We start from the raw sequence: 15,515 nt of genomic DNA on the forward strand, positions 1-15,515 counted from the left end.
GGGTCTATGTGACTGGGTAGCGCAGCATAATTTTTTCAATTCCTTTTTTCTGATACTATTGGTTTGATCATTGTAAGCACCCCTGCTTGAATGGTTTGTCCTATCTCTGTAAATGATACATTCTGCTGGACAGCTTCTTCTTTAAAAAAACAACAGACTTAATGGCCAGAACACCAAATGAAAATAGAAGAAATAAAGCCTAAAAAAGAAATGCAGCCATCACATCTAAGAATTGGTGCTCTGCAATGTAATAGATATTTGCTTTTGGGTTTAATACAACTGTAACGATACATTTACATAGTTAGTCTGGTTGAAAAAAGACACAAGTCAATCCAGTTCAACCAATAGAGGTTATACAATCCTATATACACAATCCTATACCCACAGTTGATCCAGAGGAAGGCAAAAAAAAAAATTAAGCATGATCCCATTTGCTCCAGCAAGTGAAATAAATCCTTCCTGATCCCCCAAGAGGCAATCAGATATACTCTGGATCAAGGATAGAATACAGGCCTTTTTTAAAACAATCTACTGAGCTGGCCAGTAACATTATCTATATGTACTGTATACATCAAATGTATTTACCTTACGCATTTGCGTTGTCTACTTCGAACTCCTGTGCCACACGTTCTGCTGCATGTACTCCAAGAACTCCATTCTCCAGACAGGTGTTCAGAGGCTGAAGTCATGCTGGTGCATTCTCCAACTCTACACCACTGTCAAGAAATATATATATATTACAAGGTTTTTGGCAGAGGAAAAGCAGAGCCCCCACAAAAAAAACAAAACCCCCCCCAAAAAATAAACAACAGAAACCCTAATTGGTTTAAAGATTTCAGGATTCAGTAATGATTATCAAAAATCCCTAATTAACATGCTGCTGTGACAAGACTGAACTGTCAAATGCTAACATACAGCTTAGGGTTTAAGTACATCAATAAAAACAGCTCAAAACAACTTAGAAGTAGGTCAGAAGCAGCTTAGAAGGAACTCAGAAACATTACAACATTACATCTCAGTTCTTAAATTATATGTTTATGTTCTTCTTTTTTCTTTTATTGTATGCTAAGTTAATAGTACACAGAGAGTTAACAAAATAAATAAATACATACATTTGCATGAAAATAATTTTGCAGTATATTCCCCTTCCCTTTAATTCTATTTAACTAAAAAATAGAGTTATTTTCTTCTTTGTTTGTAGACTTCTTAAATATTATGGATATTGATTATTATCTGACAAATTAATAGAATACCAGGAAAACCTATTACTTATAACATTTTATATTGCATATTGTATGTGTGTGCTTTATTTTTGTAAACCGAATAACCTTAATGACACAGAATGTTTCTGCTGGAAGTACTAATAGCTGCATATTAGATTTGGATATGTATTTGGCACTTCATAAAAAAAGAACAAATTACACAAGATAAAATAAATTCTGCAGACACTGGCTTTCTACAAAATGTTCTATTTTAATTGTCTTTTTCATGTGAGAAAAATGCCCAGATGGAATTAATGGAAATGTTGAACTTGATTAATTCAGATAGCACAAAATAAACTTTAGGTACAGCTTGAAAGCTGTTGATGGACACTAAACAGAGTTCTCATTAAATGAATGTATTTTCCTTATGTTGTAACTCATTGATGCATTTGAAATATGTGAAAAAATTATATAGTGGTGCTAGAAACACTGCATGTTGCATTGGAATATTATTATACACGTACTCAAATATACTCATTTTTAATAAAGCTTCTCAGATGGCATAAATATTAATTTACCACAATAAATAAAAGAAACTATAATGAAGCCAAGTACAGTAACTGATGACCTGCAATATTTTTGCATGTTCTACAACTGAAGTAATTAATCACAAAGTGCTTTTCTTGATTAGACAAAATTAACTACTCACTACTCAGTATAGGTATCAATTACATCAATCCTTCTAAGTCCATTAATTGTGTTCCCAAGCACCAGCTAAGCTTTACCAAGGGTGAAAATCTATCAGGCTCAACTATAAATTTGCTGGAGTTTATTAGCTGCTTAAAAAAAATAAAAAATATTTATATATATATATATATACATATATATATATATATATATATATATAAATAGAGAGTGAGAGAGATAGATAGATAGATAGATAGATAGATAGATAGATAGATAGATAGATAGATAGATGACAGTTAATGCAATGCTGTGCCCTTAATAGGGATAAGCTGACGTGTTTCGGGAGATGAACCCCCTTCCTCAGAGCTAGAGCAATTGTCAGAAGGTTTGCTGTGTCTCCCAACACAGTCTCAAGAGCATGAAGGAAAATCCAGGAAACAGGCAGTTACTCTAGGAGAGCTGGACAGGGCTGTGGAAGATCCTTAACCAATCAGCAGGACCGGTGTCTGCTCCTTTGTGCAAGGAGCAACAGGATGAGTACTGCCAGAGCCCTACAAAATTACCTCCAGCAGGTCATTGATGTGAATGTCTCAGACCAAACAATCAGAAACAGACTTCATGAGGGTGGCCTGAATTCCCAAAGTCCTCTAATGGACCCTGTGCTCACCGCCCGGCACCATAGAGCTGTATTAGCATTGAACACCAGAATTGGCAGGTACGCCACTAGTGGCCTGTGCTTTTCACAGATGAGAGCAGGTTCACCCTGAGCACATGTGACAGACGTGAAAGGGTCTGAAGAAGCCGTGGAGAACATTATGCTGCCTGTAACATCATTCAGCGTGACCGTTTTGGTGGTGGGTCAGTGATGGTCTGGGGAGACATATCCATGGAAGGACGCACAGACCTCTACAGACTAGACAATGGCACCCTGACTGCAATTAGGTATCGGGGTGAAATCCTTGGACCCATTGTCAGACCCTATGCGGGTGCAATGGGTCCTGGGTTCCTCCTGGTGCACGACAATGCCAGGCCTCATATGGCGAGAGTATACAGTCGGTTTCTGGAGGATGAAGAAATTGACACCAATGAATGGCCCCCACGCTTGCCTGACCTAAATCCAATAGAACACCTCTAGGATATAATGTTTCGGTCCATCCGACGCTGCCAGGTTGCACCGCAGACTGTTCAGGAGCTCAGTATTGCCCTGGTCCAGATCTGGGAGGAAATATCCCAGGACACCATCCGTCGTCTCATTAGGAGCATGCCCCAATGTTGGCAGGCATGCATACAAGTATGCGGGGGCCATACAAACTGCTGAGTATAATTTTGAGTTGCTACAATGAAATTTCACCAAAATGGACTGGCCTGCTGCATATTTTTTTCACTTCAATTTTTGGGTTGTCTTTGAATTCAGTCCTCTGTAGGTTGATAATTTAAATTTCCAGCAAACAATGGGGCATCCTTACGTTCCTAACACATTACCCAGTCCATATAAGTATAGATATAGACCTTGCGGGCGCTGCAGGACTTCAATCCATGGCGGCCTATTGTGTTACCAATGGTTTGTTTGGTGACTCTGATTCCCTCTGCCTTGAGTTCATTCACAAGCTCCTCCTGTTTAGTTCTGGGCTGATCCCTCACTTCTCTCATGATCATCCTTACCCCATGAGGCAAACCTTGTATGGAGCTCCAAACAGAGAGCGATTGTTGGCTTCTTTCTGATGGCCTTGTAGCCCATTCCAACCTTGTGCATGTCTACAATTTTGTCCCTGACAACATTTGACAGATCTTTGGTCATTTGCCCTGATGGTGAGGTTTGAATGGAAGAAAGATTCTATGGACAGGTGTCTTTTATACACATAACGAGTTGTCCTTAGGATCACATTCTTAAATTGACAGGACTAATTTGTGTACCACACGAGCACATAGCCAGTCTGTGGGAGCCAGAATTATTGTTAGTTGGTAGGGGATCAAATGGAGTAGTTCAGAAAGTAGTCCAATGTCCAATCCAAGCTTGATAACAAGGAGATCCAAACTAATTGGCAGGTCAGGGATCAGATGAAGGTAAAGGTCAAGGCAATAAAAAATATCTTTACACTTTATTTAGTACTGAATAATAAACAATACAATTAATTATAATAATTCACACACCTACTGAGCGACATATCAAACTGGATGTCGCTCCACTTCCTTAAACTGAACCTCTCCAAAACCGAGTTTCTTGTCTTCCCCCCAGCCCGGACACTACCCCCCATTGACTTCTCCATCACATCCAACAACGCCACCATCAAACCAGCCCGCAGGCCAGAGTACTTGGTGTCATTCTGGACTCCAACCTATCCTTCCAGCCCCAAGTCCAATCTTTAACAAGCTCGTGCAGACTCCACCTCCGCAACGTCGCCAAAATACGCACGTTCCTAACCCCAGAAACCACTAAACAGCTCATCCACTCCCTCATCATATCACGACTCGATTACTGCAACTCCCTCCTTACTGGCCTGCCTCGCCGCTGGCTATCCCTGCTTCAGTCGATCCTGAATACGGCTGCCAGACTCATTCACCTTTCCAACCACTCCATTTCCGCCACCCCCTTCCACTGGCTTCCGATTGTGCAACGGATCAAATTCAAAATCAAAACTTGCCAACCTCTTCCACTCCTCCTACCACCCCATCCCCCACAGCTATCTCCTCCTGTGCCACCATCCCCTCCCTCCTAGATTGTAAGCTCGAAAGAGCAGGGCCCTCGATCCCCTCATGTTTTGCATTGTATTGTTGTTGTTCTGTCACATGTTCTGTCCCCCTTTGTAATGTACAGCACTGAGCGAACTATTGGCGCTTTATAAATACTGTATAATAATAATAATTCAAGAAAATTGTCCTGATTATATATACCGCCCCTACCTAGCCTTTAAATCTGAATCTTTCAGTCATCTTGGTCCCTTCGCTGGTCTTGGTGGGTATATTCTGGACTTTTTAAAGGTAGAATGTGAATTCTTTCAGTAATGCATGAAATACTCTGTCTGGTTGGTATAATCTTACTTCATTGAATTTTTCTTTTAATCTTTTATTAGAACAAAAAGGCTGTCGCTGGCATCTCCTGTCCTGTGGACCCATCTGCTCCGATATTCACTGAATAACTTACAGTATTCTAATGTCTCTTCAAACAGTTCAAATTTAAAAATTAAATTAAGCAGAGGCCTTGCTAGAATAAATTATTATTTATTACAGATACTTATATAGCACCATCAATTTATGCAGTGCTTAACATATATATTTTGTACATTCACATTAGTCCCTTACCCTCAAGTTGCATACAATCTAAGGAACTCACATTCATACATATACTAGGGCCAGTTTAGGCAGGATCTAGTTAACCTACGAGGATGTCTTTGGAGTGTGGGAGGAAATCCACGCAGGCACAGGGAGAATATGTAAACTCAAGGCAGGAGGTGCCGTGGCTGGGATTTGAACCAACGACCCTAATGCTGCCAGGTGGAAGCGCTAACCATTTAGCCATTGTTCTGTCCACTGGCCAGTGTTTTAATCATAAGGCTCTATGAGTAATAACTGAGTGATTTGTAAAGAGCAACTTCTGCCATTTTTGCAATTAAATCTGCTGTCAATCGAAACAGCTGAGAAGCTGAGGAACTTCTATCTACTCTTATTTCTGTCTGCTTCTCTCCATCTGCCGATCTGCCTGCCTGCCCAGGACCCTCCCCATCAGCCCTGGGTCCTCGCTGATTACCCTGGACCACCAGGAACCGGCACGGCCTCGCGGTCTCCCTGGAGCCCTCCCTACTAGCTCAGGGACCACCCCAGACTGCCCGCGTCCAGCCGCTGGCACCCTGCCGCCACCTCGGGGCGCCCAGCATCCAACACCCAGCGGCCCGCACCCGGCGACCCTGCCTGGGAACTGCTTTGGGCCTCCCAGCACCCTGCGGGCTGCCCTGCACCCTGCACCAGCCGGCCCCAGACCAGGGACCTTTCCAGGACGCCGCCGCATCTCCGTTACCTGCATCGAGAGGGTAAGCCTCCCCTTTCGGGCACCTACCACTGAACTGCCCAAACCCTATCCAATTCGGCGGAGCCAAGCCTACCACGCGGCCTTACCGCTCCCACCGACGCAGGGCCCCTAGCACCCCCAGTCGCTAGCCCACAACATCCACCTGCGCTGCTCACCTCACCCACGGATGCTGAGCCCGACTGCGACTAACCCACTCCACCTCCTGTCAACGGCCCCTCTACACCGCCTAACGCCGGTCCCTTCAACACCTCCTGATGCCGGGCCCTTCAGCACCATCAGCGCCTCCCGACGCCGAGTCCTCAGCGCCTGGCCCTCAACATCCGCCTGCGCCGGCTCACTTCGTTCACGGACGCCGAGCCTACTACAGCTGCCAACGCCCAGCCTACTCCACCTCCAGACGTCGATCCATACCACCTCCTGACGACGACCCTTCCACTCCTCCTGACGTCGGGCCCTTCAGCACCCTCAACGCCTCCCGACGCCAAGCCCTCAACACCTGGCCTCAACTTCTCCGGTCTACGAGCCGCCAGCATCACCAGATGCCGCGCCTACTGCACCCCTGACGTCGTGCCCTACGACCCCTCCGCTCACCGAACCACCGCACCCACTGATGATGTGCCGCTGCACCCACGGACACCAACCTACTTCACCCACAGACTACTACCAACCAGCTGCTATCCTTGCTGCCCTCCACTCTCCCTCTCCCCTCACAGAAGAACTCAATAGTCTCCTCCACAGCGCTACAGACGCTCTGCTTCACCATCCTGGACCTGCACCCCCTCACCTCCCACGGCATTTCGGACACTCTGCTTTGCCATCCCTGACCAGCACCCCTTCACCCCCCTGACCTTTCCAGCACCCCGCTCACCCCAACATGCCGCTCGCGCTCCTCCTCCTCGTCCTCCTCTCCTCCATCCCTAAAACCGCCTCCCTCTACCCGCCCACCCCCACTAAGCAGCTCTATATCGCCCCCTCGCTTCTCCCCTCTCCCCATTACGGCACCCACCACCTCCTCCTGCTACTTCACTTCCCCGTTGACCCACTTGCCACTACTTCCAGACCCACACGCTCCTACACCTCCCGTTCCCATGCCACCTTCTTCACCCTCCTCCTTCTCATATCAGCTGGGGACATCTCCCCGAACCCTGGCCCCCCTAGAGCCCCACCACCTCACCCTCTTCCTAGAGCCCCCCCTGCTCACGCCAGCCGACGCGACCCCCTCAACCTCATACATGTACCCCTCCTCCCCATACCTATCCCCCCTCTCTCGGTTGCACTCCTGAATGCCCGTTCGGTTTGCAACAAGCTTACCGCCATCCATGACCTCTTCATCTCCCGCTCCCTAAACCTCCTAGCAGTCACCGAAACCTGGGTACAAGCCACCGACTCCACTTCCCCTGCGGCACTCACCCATGGAGGTCTCATCTGGACCCATTGGCCAAGACTGAGCGATCGCAGAGGTGGTGGTGTCGGCTTGCTCCTTTCACCACTGAGCACCTTCCAGGTCCTCCCTAACCCACCCTCTCTATCCTTCCCCTCCTTTGAGGCGCACTGCATCCGACTCTTCTCACCCACCCCCCTAAGGATCGCAGTGATCTACAGACCTCCTGGGTCCATACCCCACTTCCTGGACAACTTCGCCGCCTGGCTCCCCTTCTTCCTCTCCTCTGAGCTACCGACCATCATCCTCGGGGACTTCAACATCCCCATCAACGACAACAACCCAGCCACTTCCCAATTCCTCCACCTAACCTCCTCCTTCGCGCTCACACAGCACATGCAATCCTCCACCCACATCGGAGGGAACACCCTGGATCTCGTCTTCTCCCACCTCTGTACCCTCAACCAGTTCTCTAACACCCCCTTCCCTCTCTCTGACCACCACCTCATCACGTTCTCCATCTCCCCTTCCCTCAACTCCCCCCCCAAAAACGCCAAACCATTACCAGCCGCAATCTCCGCAACCTGAACCCGGCCCCCCTCCACTCAGCCGCCGACCGCCTACACGACAGCATCCTCCCACTGTCATGTCCTGACATAGCCACCACCTTGTACAACGACTCACTGTCAGCTGCCCTAGACTCTCTGGCACCCCTAACCACACGCATCATCAAACCCAGGCCGCTTCAACCATGGCAGAATGACAGCAATAAACGCCTCAAACGTCGCAGTCGCGCACTGGAGAGACTGTGGCGCAAAACCAGGTCCCCTCACGCATTCTCCCTCTACAAATCTGCCTTCCTCACTTACACCTCCTCCCTCCACGCCGCCAAGCAGGCCTACTTTGTTAACCTAATCAACACCCTCTCCTCCTGCCCTCACTCTTCTCCACCTTCAACTCCCTGCTCTCCCTCCCCCCTCCTCCACTCAGTACCTTACTCACCGCCCACGAGATTGCCACCCATTTCCGTAACAAGATTGACGCTATCCGCAAGGACATTGTCGACTCGCAATCTACCTCCCCACCTAGCCTCCCCACCCCCGTTACCCCTTCTTCTCCCCCCTCCTCTGCCCTCACAACCGCACTGCCCTCCACCTCTCCCGAGGCCCCGCCCACCGTAACCCCCCCTGCACTGCACTCCCTCAGCCCTGTCACTACTGAGGAAGTCGTCAAGATCCTCTCAGAAGCCCACCTCACTACCTGCCCCCTGGACCCTATCCCCTCTCAACTCCTCCGGTCACCCCCCTCTTCCCTCATCCGCTCCCTCACCCACATCTTCAATCTCTCCCTCTCTACTGGCGCATTCCCCTCCCCCCTAAAGCACGCACATATCACCCCCATCCTCAAAAAGCCCTCCCTTGATTCCCGCGGACTCCAACAACCTCAGACCCATCTCCCTGCTGCCACTCACCTCCAAGCTCCTTGAGTGCATAGTCTATGATCGCCTAAGCGCCCACCTTATTGACAATAACCTCCTTGACCCATTACAGTCCGGCTTCCGTCCCCTACATTCCTCGAAACTGCCCTCCTCAAAATCACTAACGACCTACTAAACGCCAAAGCCAAGGGAGACTACTCTGTCCTCCTTCTCCTGGACCTCTCTGCGGCCTTCGACACAGTCGACCACCCCCTCCTCCTTAATAAACTACTCTCCCTTGGCATCAGAGATACCGCTCTCTCCTGGTTCTCATCCTACCTATCCCGACGCTCCTTCAGCGTCACCTACAATGGCGCCACCTCTCCCTCCCTCCCCCTCTCTGTTGGGGTCCCTCAAGGCTCTGTCCTTGGACCCCTTCTCTTCTCCATCTACACCTCCTCCCTGGGCACACTCATACACTCCCATGGCTTCAATTATCACCTCTATGCTGACGACACCCAAATTTACCTCTCCACCCCTCTCCTCACCCCCACTATCTCCGCCAGCATCACTCACCTCCTAAACGACATCTCAGACTGGATGTCGCTCCATTTCCTCAAGCTTAACCTCTCCAAAACCGAACTCCTCGTCTTTCCCCCTGCCCGCACCCCCCCCCCAGCCTATCCATCACCACCACCAACACCACTATCACTGCCGCCCCGCAAGCCAAAGTCCTTGGCGTCATTCTTGACTCGAACCTCTCCTTCCTCCCTCATGTCAAATCACTTGCAGACACCTGCAGGCTCCATCTCCGCAATATTGCCAAGATACGTGCCTTCCTCACCCCAGACACCACCAAACTTCTTGTACACTCCCTCATTATCTCACGCCTTGACTACTGCAACTCTCTTCTCACTGGCCTACCCAAGTGCAGGCTCTCCCCGCTCCAGACCATCCTGAACTCAGCGGCCAGACTCATCCACCTCACCACCCGCTCCACCTCTGCCACCCCCCTCTGCCTCTCCCTCCACTGGCTCCCGATTGTCCAACGCATCAAATTTAAACTTCTAATCTTGACCTACAAAGCCGTTCATAACACTGCCCCTGACTACCTCACCAACCTGATCCCCAAGTACCACCCTACCCGTACCCTTCGCTCCTCACAGGACCTCCTTCTATCCTGCTCCCTGGTCTCCTCCTCCTATGCACGACTGCAGGACTTCTCCAGGTCCTCCCCTATCCTCTGGAACTCACTGCCCAAATCCATCCGACTGTCGCCTTCCCTCCCCACATTCACAAAACCCATCTTTTCAGGGAAGCCTACCCCACCCTCACCTAACGGCCTTTCTCCCTCATTCCTCCCACCACTTCATCCCCCTCAGCCACTTCATTCCCCTCAGCCACTTCCTATTGTTCCACTACCCCCTCCCTCCTAGATTGTAAGCTTGAAAGAGTAGGGCCCTCTTACCCCTCGTACGCTGTCTGTCTTTGTTGTACTGTGCCATGTATTGTCCCCCCTATTGTACAGCGCTGAGCAAACCCTTTGGCGCTATATAAACTCGATGTAATAATAATAATAATAATAATCAACATAAGTTCACATCCCCTATTGATGCTTTTAGTGCCCTACTAGTGGAGGTAAGAGCCACTGTCCATTTACAGGCTGCTTCACTAGCACAAAAATCCTTTTACTCTTTACTCATCTTTCTGTCCATAGGATCATTAATCAAATCCTCCATGGACATGCAAGCCTCTCAAAGAGAGGTCTACTTTACAAAGGATGTATCAAAGCTCAGCTACTCTTTTCTGGATTGGAAACACATAATTCCCACTACATTGACACAACAGCTTTCTTAGTAGAGGAAAACTCTTCCTGCCATACTAAAGCCTTTTTCATTATTTTAACAAATAGAGCAACTTGCAAAAAATAAACTTGTCTTTGGGTTTCAGTCTGAGACAGAGGAGACAAAAACCTCACTGAGATCTCTGTATGGTCTATGTGGAGATGATGAGGAGGAATCTTCCTCTGAAGAGACCTTCTTGTGATATCTAGCCCCATGTGTTCTGGGGTATTTCCTCCCATATCTGGACCAGGGCATCACTGAGCTCCTGGACAGTCTGAGGTGCAACCTGGCGGTGTGGGGTGGAATGAAACATGATATCCCAGAGGTGTTCTATTGGTTTTAGGCCAGGCAAGCGTGGGGACCATTCAATGGTATCAATTCCTTCATCCTCCAGGAACTGCCTGCATACTCTTGCCACATGAGGTTGGGCATTGTCATGCACCAGGAGGAACCCAGGACCCACTGCACCAGCATAGGGTCTGACAATGGGTCCAAGGATTTCATCTTGGTTCCTAATGGCAGTCAGGGTACCTAGCTTGTAGAGGTCTGTGCATCCCTCCATGGATATGCCTCCCCAAACCATCACTGACCCACTACCAAAAATATTCTCCGCGTCTTCTCCAGACCCTTTCACATTTGTCACATGTGCTCAGGGTAAACCTGCTTCCATCTGTGAAAAGCACAGGGCAGACCTGCCAATTCTGGTGTCAATGGCAAATGCTAATTGAGCTCTATGGAGCCGGGCAGTGAGCACAGGATCCACTAGAGGACGCCGGGCCCTCAAGCCACACTCATGAAGTCTCTTTCTGATTGTTTGGTCAGAGGCATTCACACCAGTGGCCTGCTGGAGGTCGATTTGTAGGGCTCTGGCAGTGCTCATCGTGTTCCTCCTTGCACAAAGAAGCAGATACAGGTCCTGCTGATGGGTTATAAAACCTGTCCAGCTGGTCTCCTGGAATCTCCTCCAAGCTCTTGCGACTGTGCTGAGAAACACAGCAAATCTTCTGGCAGTGGCATGTATTGATGTGCCATCTTGAAGGAGTTGGACTGCCTGTGCAACCTCTGTAGGGTTCAGGTATCGCCTCATGCTACCAGTAGGGACACTGACCCTAGCCAAATGCAAACCTAGTGAAAAACAGTCAGAAAAGATGAGTAGGGAAAAAAATGTTAGTGGCCTCCACCTGTAAAACCATTTCTGTTTTGGGGGTCATCTCATTGCTACCCATTTAGTGCACCTGTTGTTAATTTCATGAACACCGAAGCAGCTGAAACTGATTAACAACCCCCTCTGCTACCCTACTGACCAGATCAATACCCCAAATATATATATATTGGCAAGCGTGTATGAATTGTAGCCTCCGTTTCCTGTTCTTAGGTGACAGGAGTGGCACCTGGTGTGGTCGTCTGCCGCTGTAGCCCATCCTCGTCAAGGTTCATGCATTCAGAGATGGTATTCTGCATACCTTGGTTGTAATGAGTGGTTATTTGAGTTACTGTTGCCTTTCTATCATCTTGAACCAGTCTGCCCATTCTCCGATGACCTATGACATCAACAAGGCATTTTCGCCCATACAACTGCCACTCACTGGATATTTTCTCTTTTTTGGATCATTCTCTGTAAACCCTAGAGATGGTTGTGTGTGAAAATTCCAGTAGAACAGCAGTTTTTTAAATACTCAGAATAGCTTGTCTGGCACCAACAACCATGCCACGTTCAAAGTCACCTAAATGCCCATTATTCCCCATTCTGATGCTCAGTTTGAACTTCAGCAAGTTGTCTTCACCACGTCTAGATGCCTAAATGTATTGAGTTACTGCCATGTGATTGGCTGATTAGAAATTTGTGTTACCAAGCAATTGAACAGGTGTACTTAATAAAGTGGCTGGTGAGTGTATATATATATATTATATAAAATGGTTACTTATATTCTTACTGTAATGTTCCTTTCCTAGTCTCTTTTTTTTTTTAGCCTGTTATTGGTCAGCTCCACCCTTCTGATGCCCTTTGGGACAACCACTAACTAGGGAAAAAAATGTGTTAGCCCCTAACTCCAATGTTCCACAACAAGACCTTACAATGATCAAAATATTGGGAACATATGGCTGAAATAAGGATGAGCCAGGAATGGAATAGAATGGAACATTTCAATAAGTTTATAGTAGCAAGGTTCCATTTCCATGCCCTTCTCATGTCAGCCTACAAAAGAACATAATAGCAATTTTAACAGGAAGAAAAAACACAGAAAAATGGATGCAGAAGAAGCAGCTGATGAGGGAGTGGAGGGAGGGGAAAGGCTTGTGGACTTGTAAGTCAGCTGGATGGCTTAACTATCAGAGAAGACGTGAAGCTGTACTCTTCATTGAGTCTGGGTGAAAAAAAAGTTTTCATGCTGCCTGAACTGTGATGACCTCTCCCTCTTCCCACTGCAATACCAGGGGATTGACTGTCCATTTTGACCCTGTCAATGCAAATAAGGTGGACAGATGGAGCCCCACAGTAATATAATACAAGCCCTATTTAAAAGATTGCTCCAGAAACTCTACTCACAACAAATTAGAGTCGATAAGAATAAATACAATGCTTCTTCTGACTGGTTAAGGTTGAGATCATGACTCCATCCATCAGCCCCTCCATCTCAGCCAATCAGAGGAAGCCTTGTGCTGAAGAATGTTCACCTTATGTTGATTGTGATTCTTCTGACATTAAGTCAATTTCAAATCTGGGTGCTGGAGGGGGACTGGCATCCTCCTCTGAAGCCTTTTCTTGGAAGCCAATGGCCTGATATTGGAAAATTCCTGCACACTTTCAACTACTGCATGACAAATAAAGGTGCAACTCACACTTGCCTCTTTGTCTTTGTCTTGTAATACCACTTTAATGCATATACCACAAACTAGATTTCCCAGGAAGGAATCAAGCTCTACAGGCTTAGCAAATGCTTTCTGACTGAGTTGCTAGAATTGGAAAAGTATTTATGGACTTTTCTTGTCTACAACTATGTTAATACTTCTTAGTAGACTTTGCAGAGTGTTGTTACTTTTGTGACTTTTGCCTGGCTGACAACTGCTTGTTGGAGTGCGGCAACCTGGCATGGGGCAGGGAACAATCATCTCCAGAATGGTCTGTTGGCTCTGAAATGTTATAGCATCAGCTTATTAGTTGCATCTGAAGTTGTCTTAATTTACAAAAGAGACTCTCTTTTGTAAATTAAGACAACTTCAGATGCAACTAACAATTACCTTTTGTATTTCTTTAGTGTCATTTTTTTCTATGGACAAAAGTTCTAAGAATTAGAAAAATTAGATAAGTTGTAGAGGATTGTGTCACAGCCAGAAACAGACCTCACAAAAAGAACTTATTAGGCATACCTGCTGCACAGGTAACACACACTTGTGTACCCAGCCAGAAAGAGGAATAACATAAGGCAGGGAGCTTTAAAGTCCCCTTCTTGCTTGTGCATGCTAATCAGGGTCCAAGCAACATCCCATTGGCTAGCTCCCTATTGCTGCCACTCATCTGGCAACAGGTCACATCCCCTCTTGCCAATTAATGAGAAGTCAATGCTGACATCAGATGCCAGGGTGGGTAATTCTACTAGGTCACTAACATAGTGTTCCCATATGCTAGCTACAGGATGATACATTGCTGCAGCCATGGCCCTCCACTAATAGTAGGAGTCAGAGAGCTGGAATGAAGCAATAGCCTGGGGGTGGGATCAATCAGACATGCAGCCTGAGATTCCACCCCTGCCCTCCCTCAAACTCAGTATGAAAATAACATCAACAATAAAGGCATGAAGTAAAAGAAGAGTTTAGAGAAAGGCATGAGTCAGTATGCAGAATATATAGTCAGGCAGTGATAAAAACTATTAGTGCCCTTCAACAAAAACCAGCAGTTAATGATTTGGTTGTCAAATAATCCAGCACCTAGGATGCACACCTTATAGTAGATTTACTGCTTAACAGCAGCACATCCTTTTAAGAGAGGCTGTACCTGGGTGGGCAGGATAGTTTCTTTATTATGTACAGATAGTGGCCAGGAACAAGGATGAATAAAGAGAAGTGGGGTTAAGGGCCAAAGCTCCTTTTATTTGCACCAATTTACCTGCAAGGGAATTTGCCAGGATATAAACCTTTGCTGTTCAAAAAGAATGTTAGCGCAAGACTACAGTTTATCATTGAACAAAGACAAGACCTCCTGCAAATGTGCTGTTGTGCTGATGAATCAAATATGTTTTTTTTTGGCCACAGTAGCATTAATAGGCTTGGTGCAACCAAAAAACAGCAATCCAGTAAAATAACATAATACAAACTGTGAAGTATGGTGGTGAGAAGTTATGGTTTGGGTTGTTTTGCTACTTCTGGGCTAAGAGAGCTTGCAGTCATTAAATCAGCTATGAATTGTGACACATATCTAAGTGTACTTGATAGGAATACATGGCTATCTGTTGGAAAGTGAGGCTGACCCAGAAATGGACCTTGAAACACAATATTAATATATAGCACACCTAGAAATGTAGGGCTATAGACTTGCTTAGTAAAGACCCTGATCTAGATTTGATTTTAAATATTGTGAGAGACTTGACACAAGCAGTTTATACAATGAAACCCTTAAACCTCTTAACCTCTTGCAACTGAGGGAATTTTGCAATTTTTGACTTGTCATTGGATCGTTCCAGCACAGCCAGGAAACTACCCACACTGTGTTCTCCTACTTAGTATGGTCAGTTATTAACAGGAAAGCAGAGAGACTTGAAGGATCACCAGGGATTTCATAAAAAGGAGGGGAACAAGGAGATCCCTAAAGAGCTGGTTTAAATACTCACCTATGAGCAGCAGCCTAAGGAGAGAGAGGAGAGTACAGGAGTATCCATAATAGATCTACACTTACCTCGTGGAAACATCCTATACATCAGCATTATTCCATCAATCCTGGAAGGATTAAAAGCATATTTGCCTG

At 46.7% G+C, this 15,515-nt stretch overlaps 1 protein-coding gene across 1 annotated transcript in view; it reads right to left on the minus strand.

Moving 5' to 3' along the window:
• The window catches only part of ADAMTS19 (ADAM metallopeptidase with thrombospondin type 1 motif 19), a 275,226-nt gene that overhangs the window by 105,028 nt on the left and 154,683 nt on the right, over positions 1–15,515 (minus strand). The window contains exon 12 of the mRNA XM_089677700.1: positions 586–716. Coding sequence (XP_089533826.1) covers positions 586–716 — 131 coding nt within the window. The remainder of the gene's footprint in view (positions 1–585; positions 717–15,515) is intronic.

Source organism: Staurois parvus, unplaced genomic scaffold (genome assembly GCF_062004578.1).
Source record: "Staurois parvus isolate SC_StPar_1 unplaced genomic scaffold, SC_StPar_1.0 ptg000014l, whole genome shotgun sequence".
NCBI lineage: Eukaryota > Metazoa > Chordata > Amphibia > Anura > Ranidae > Staurois > Staurois parvus.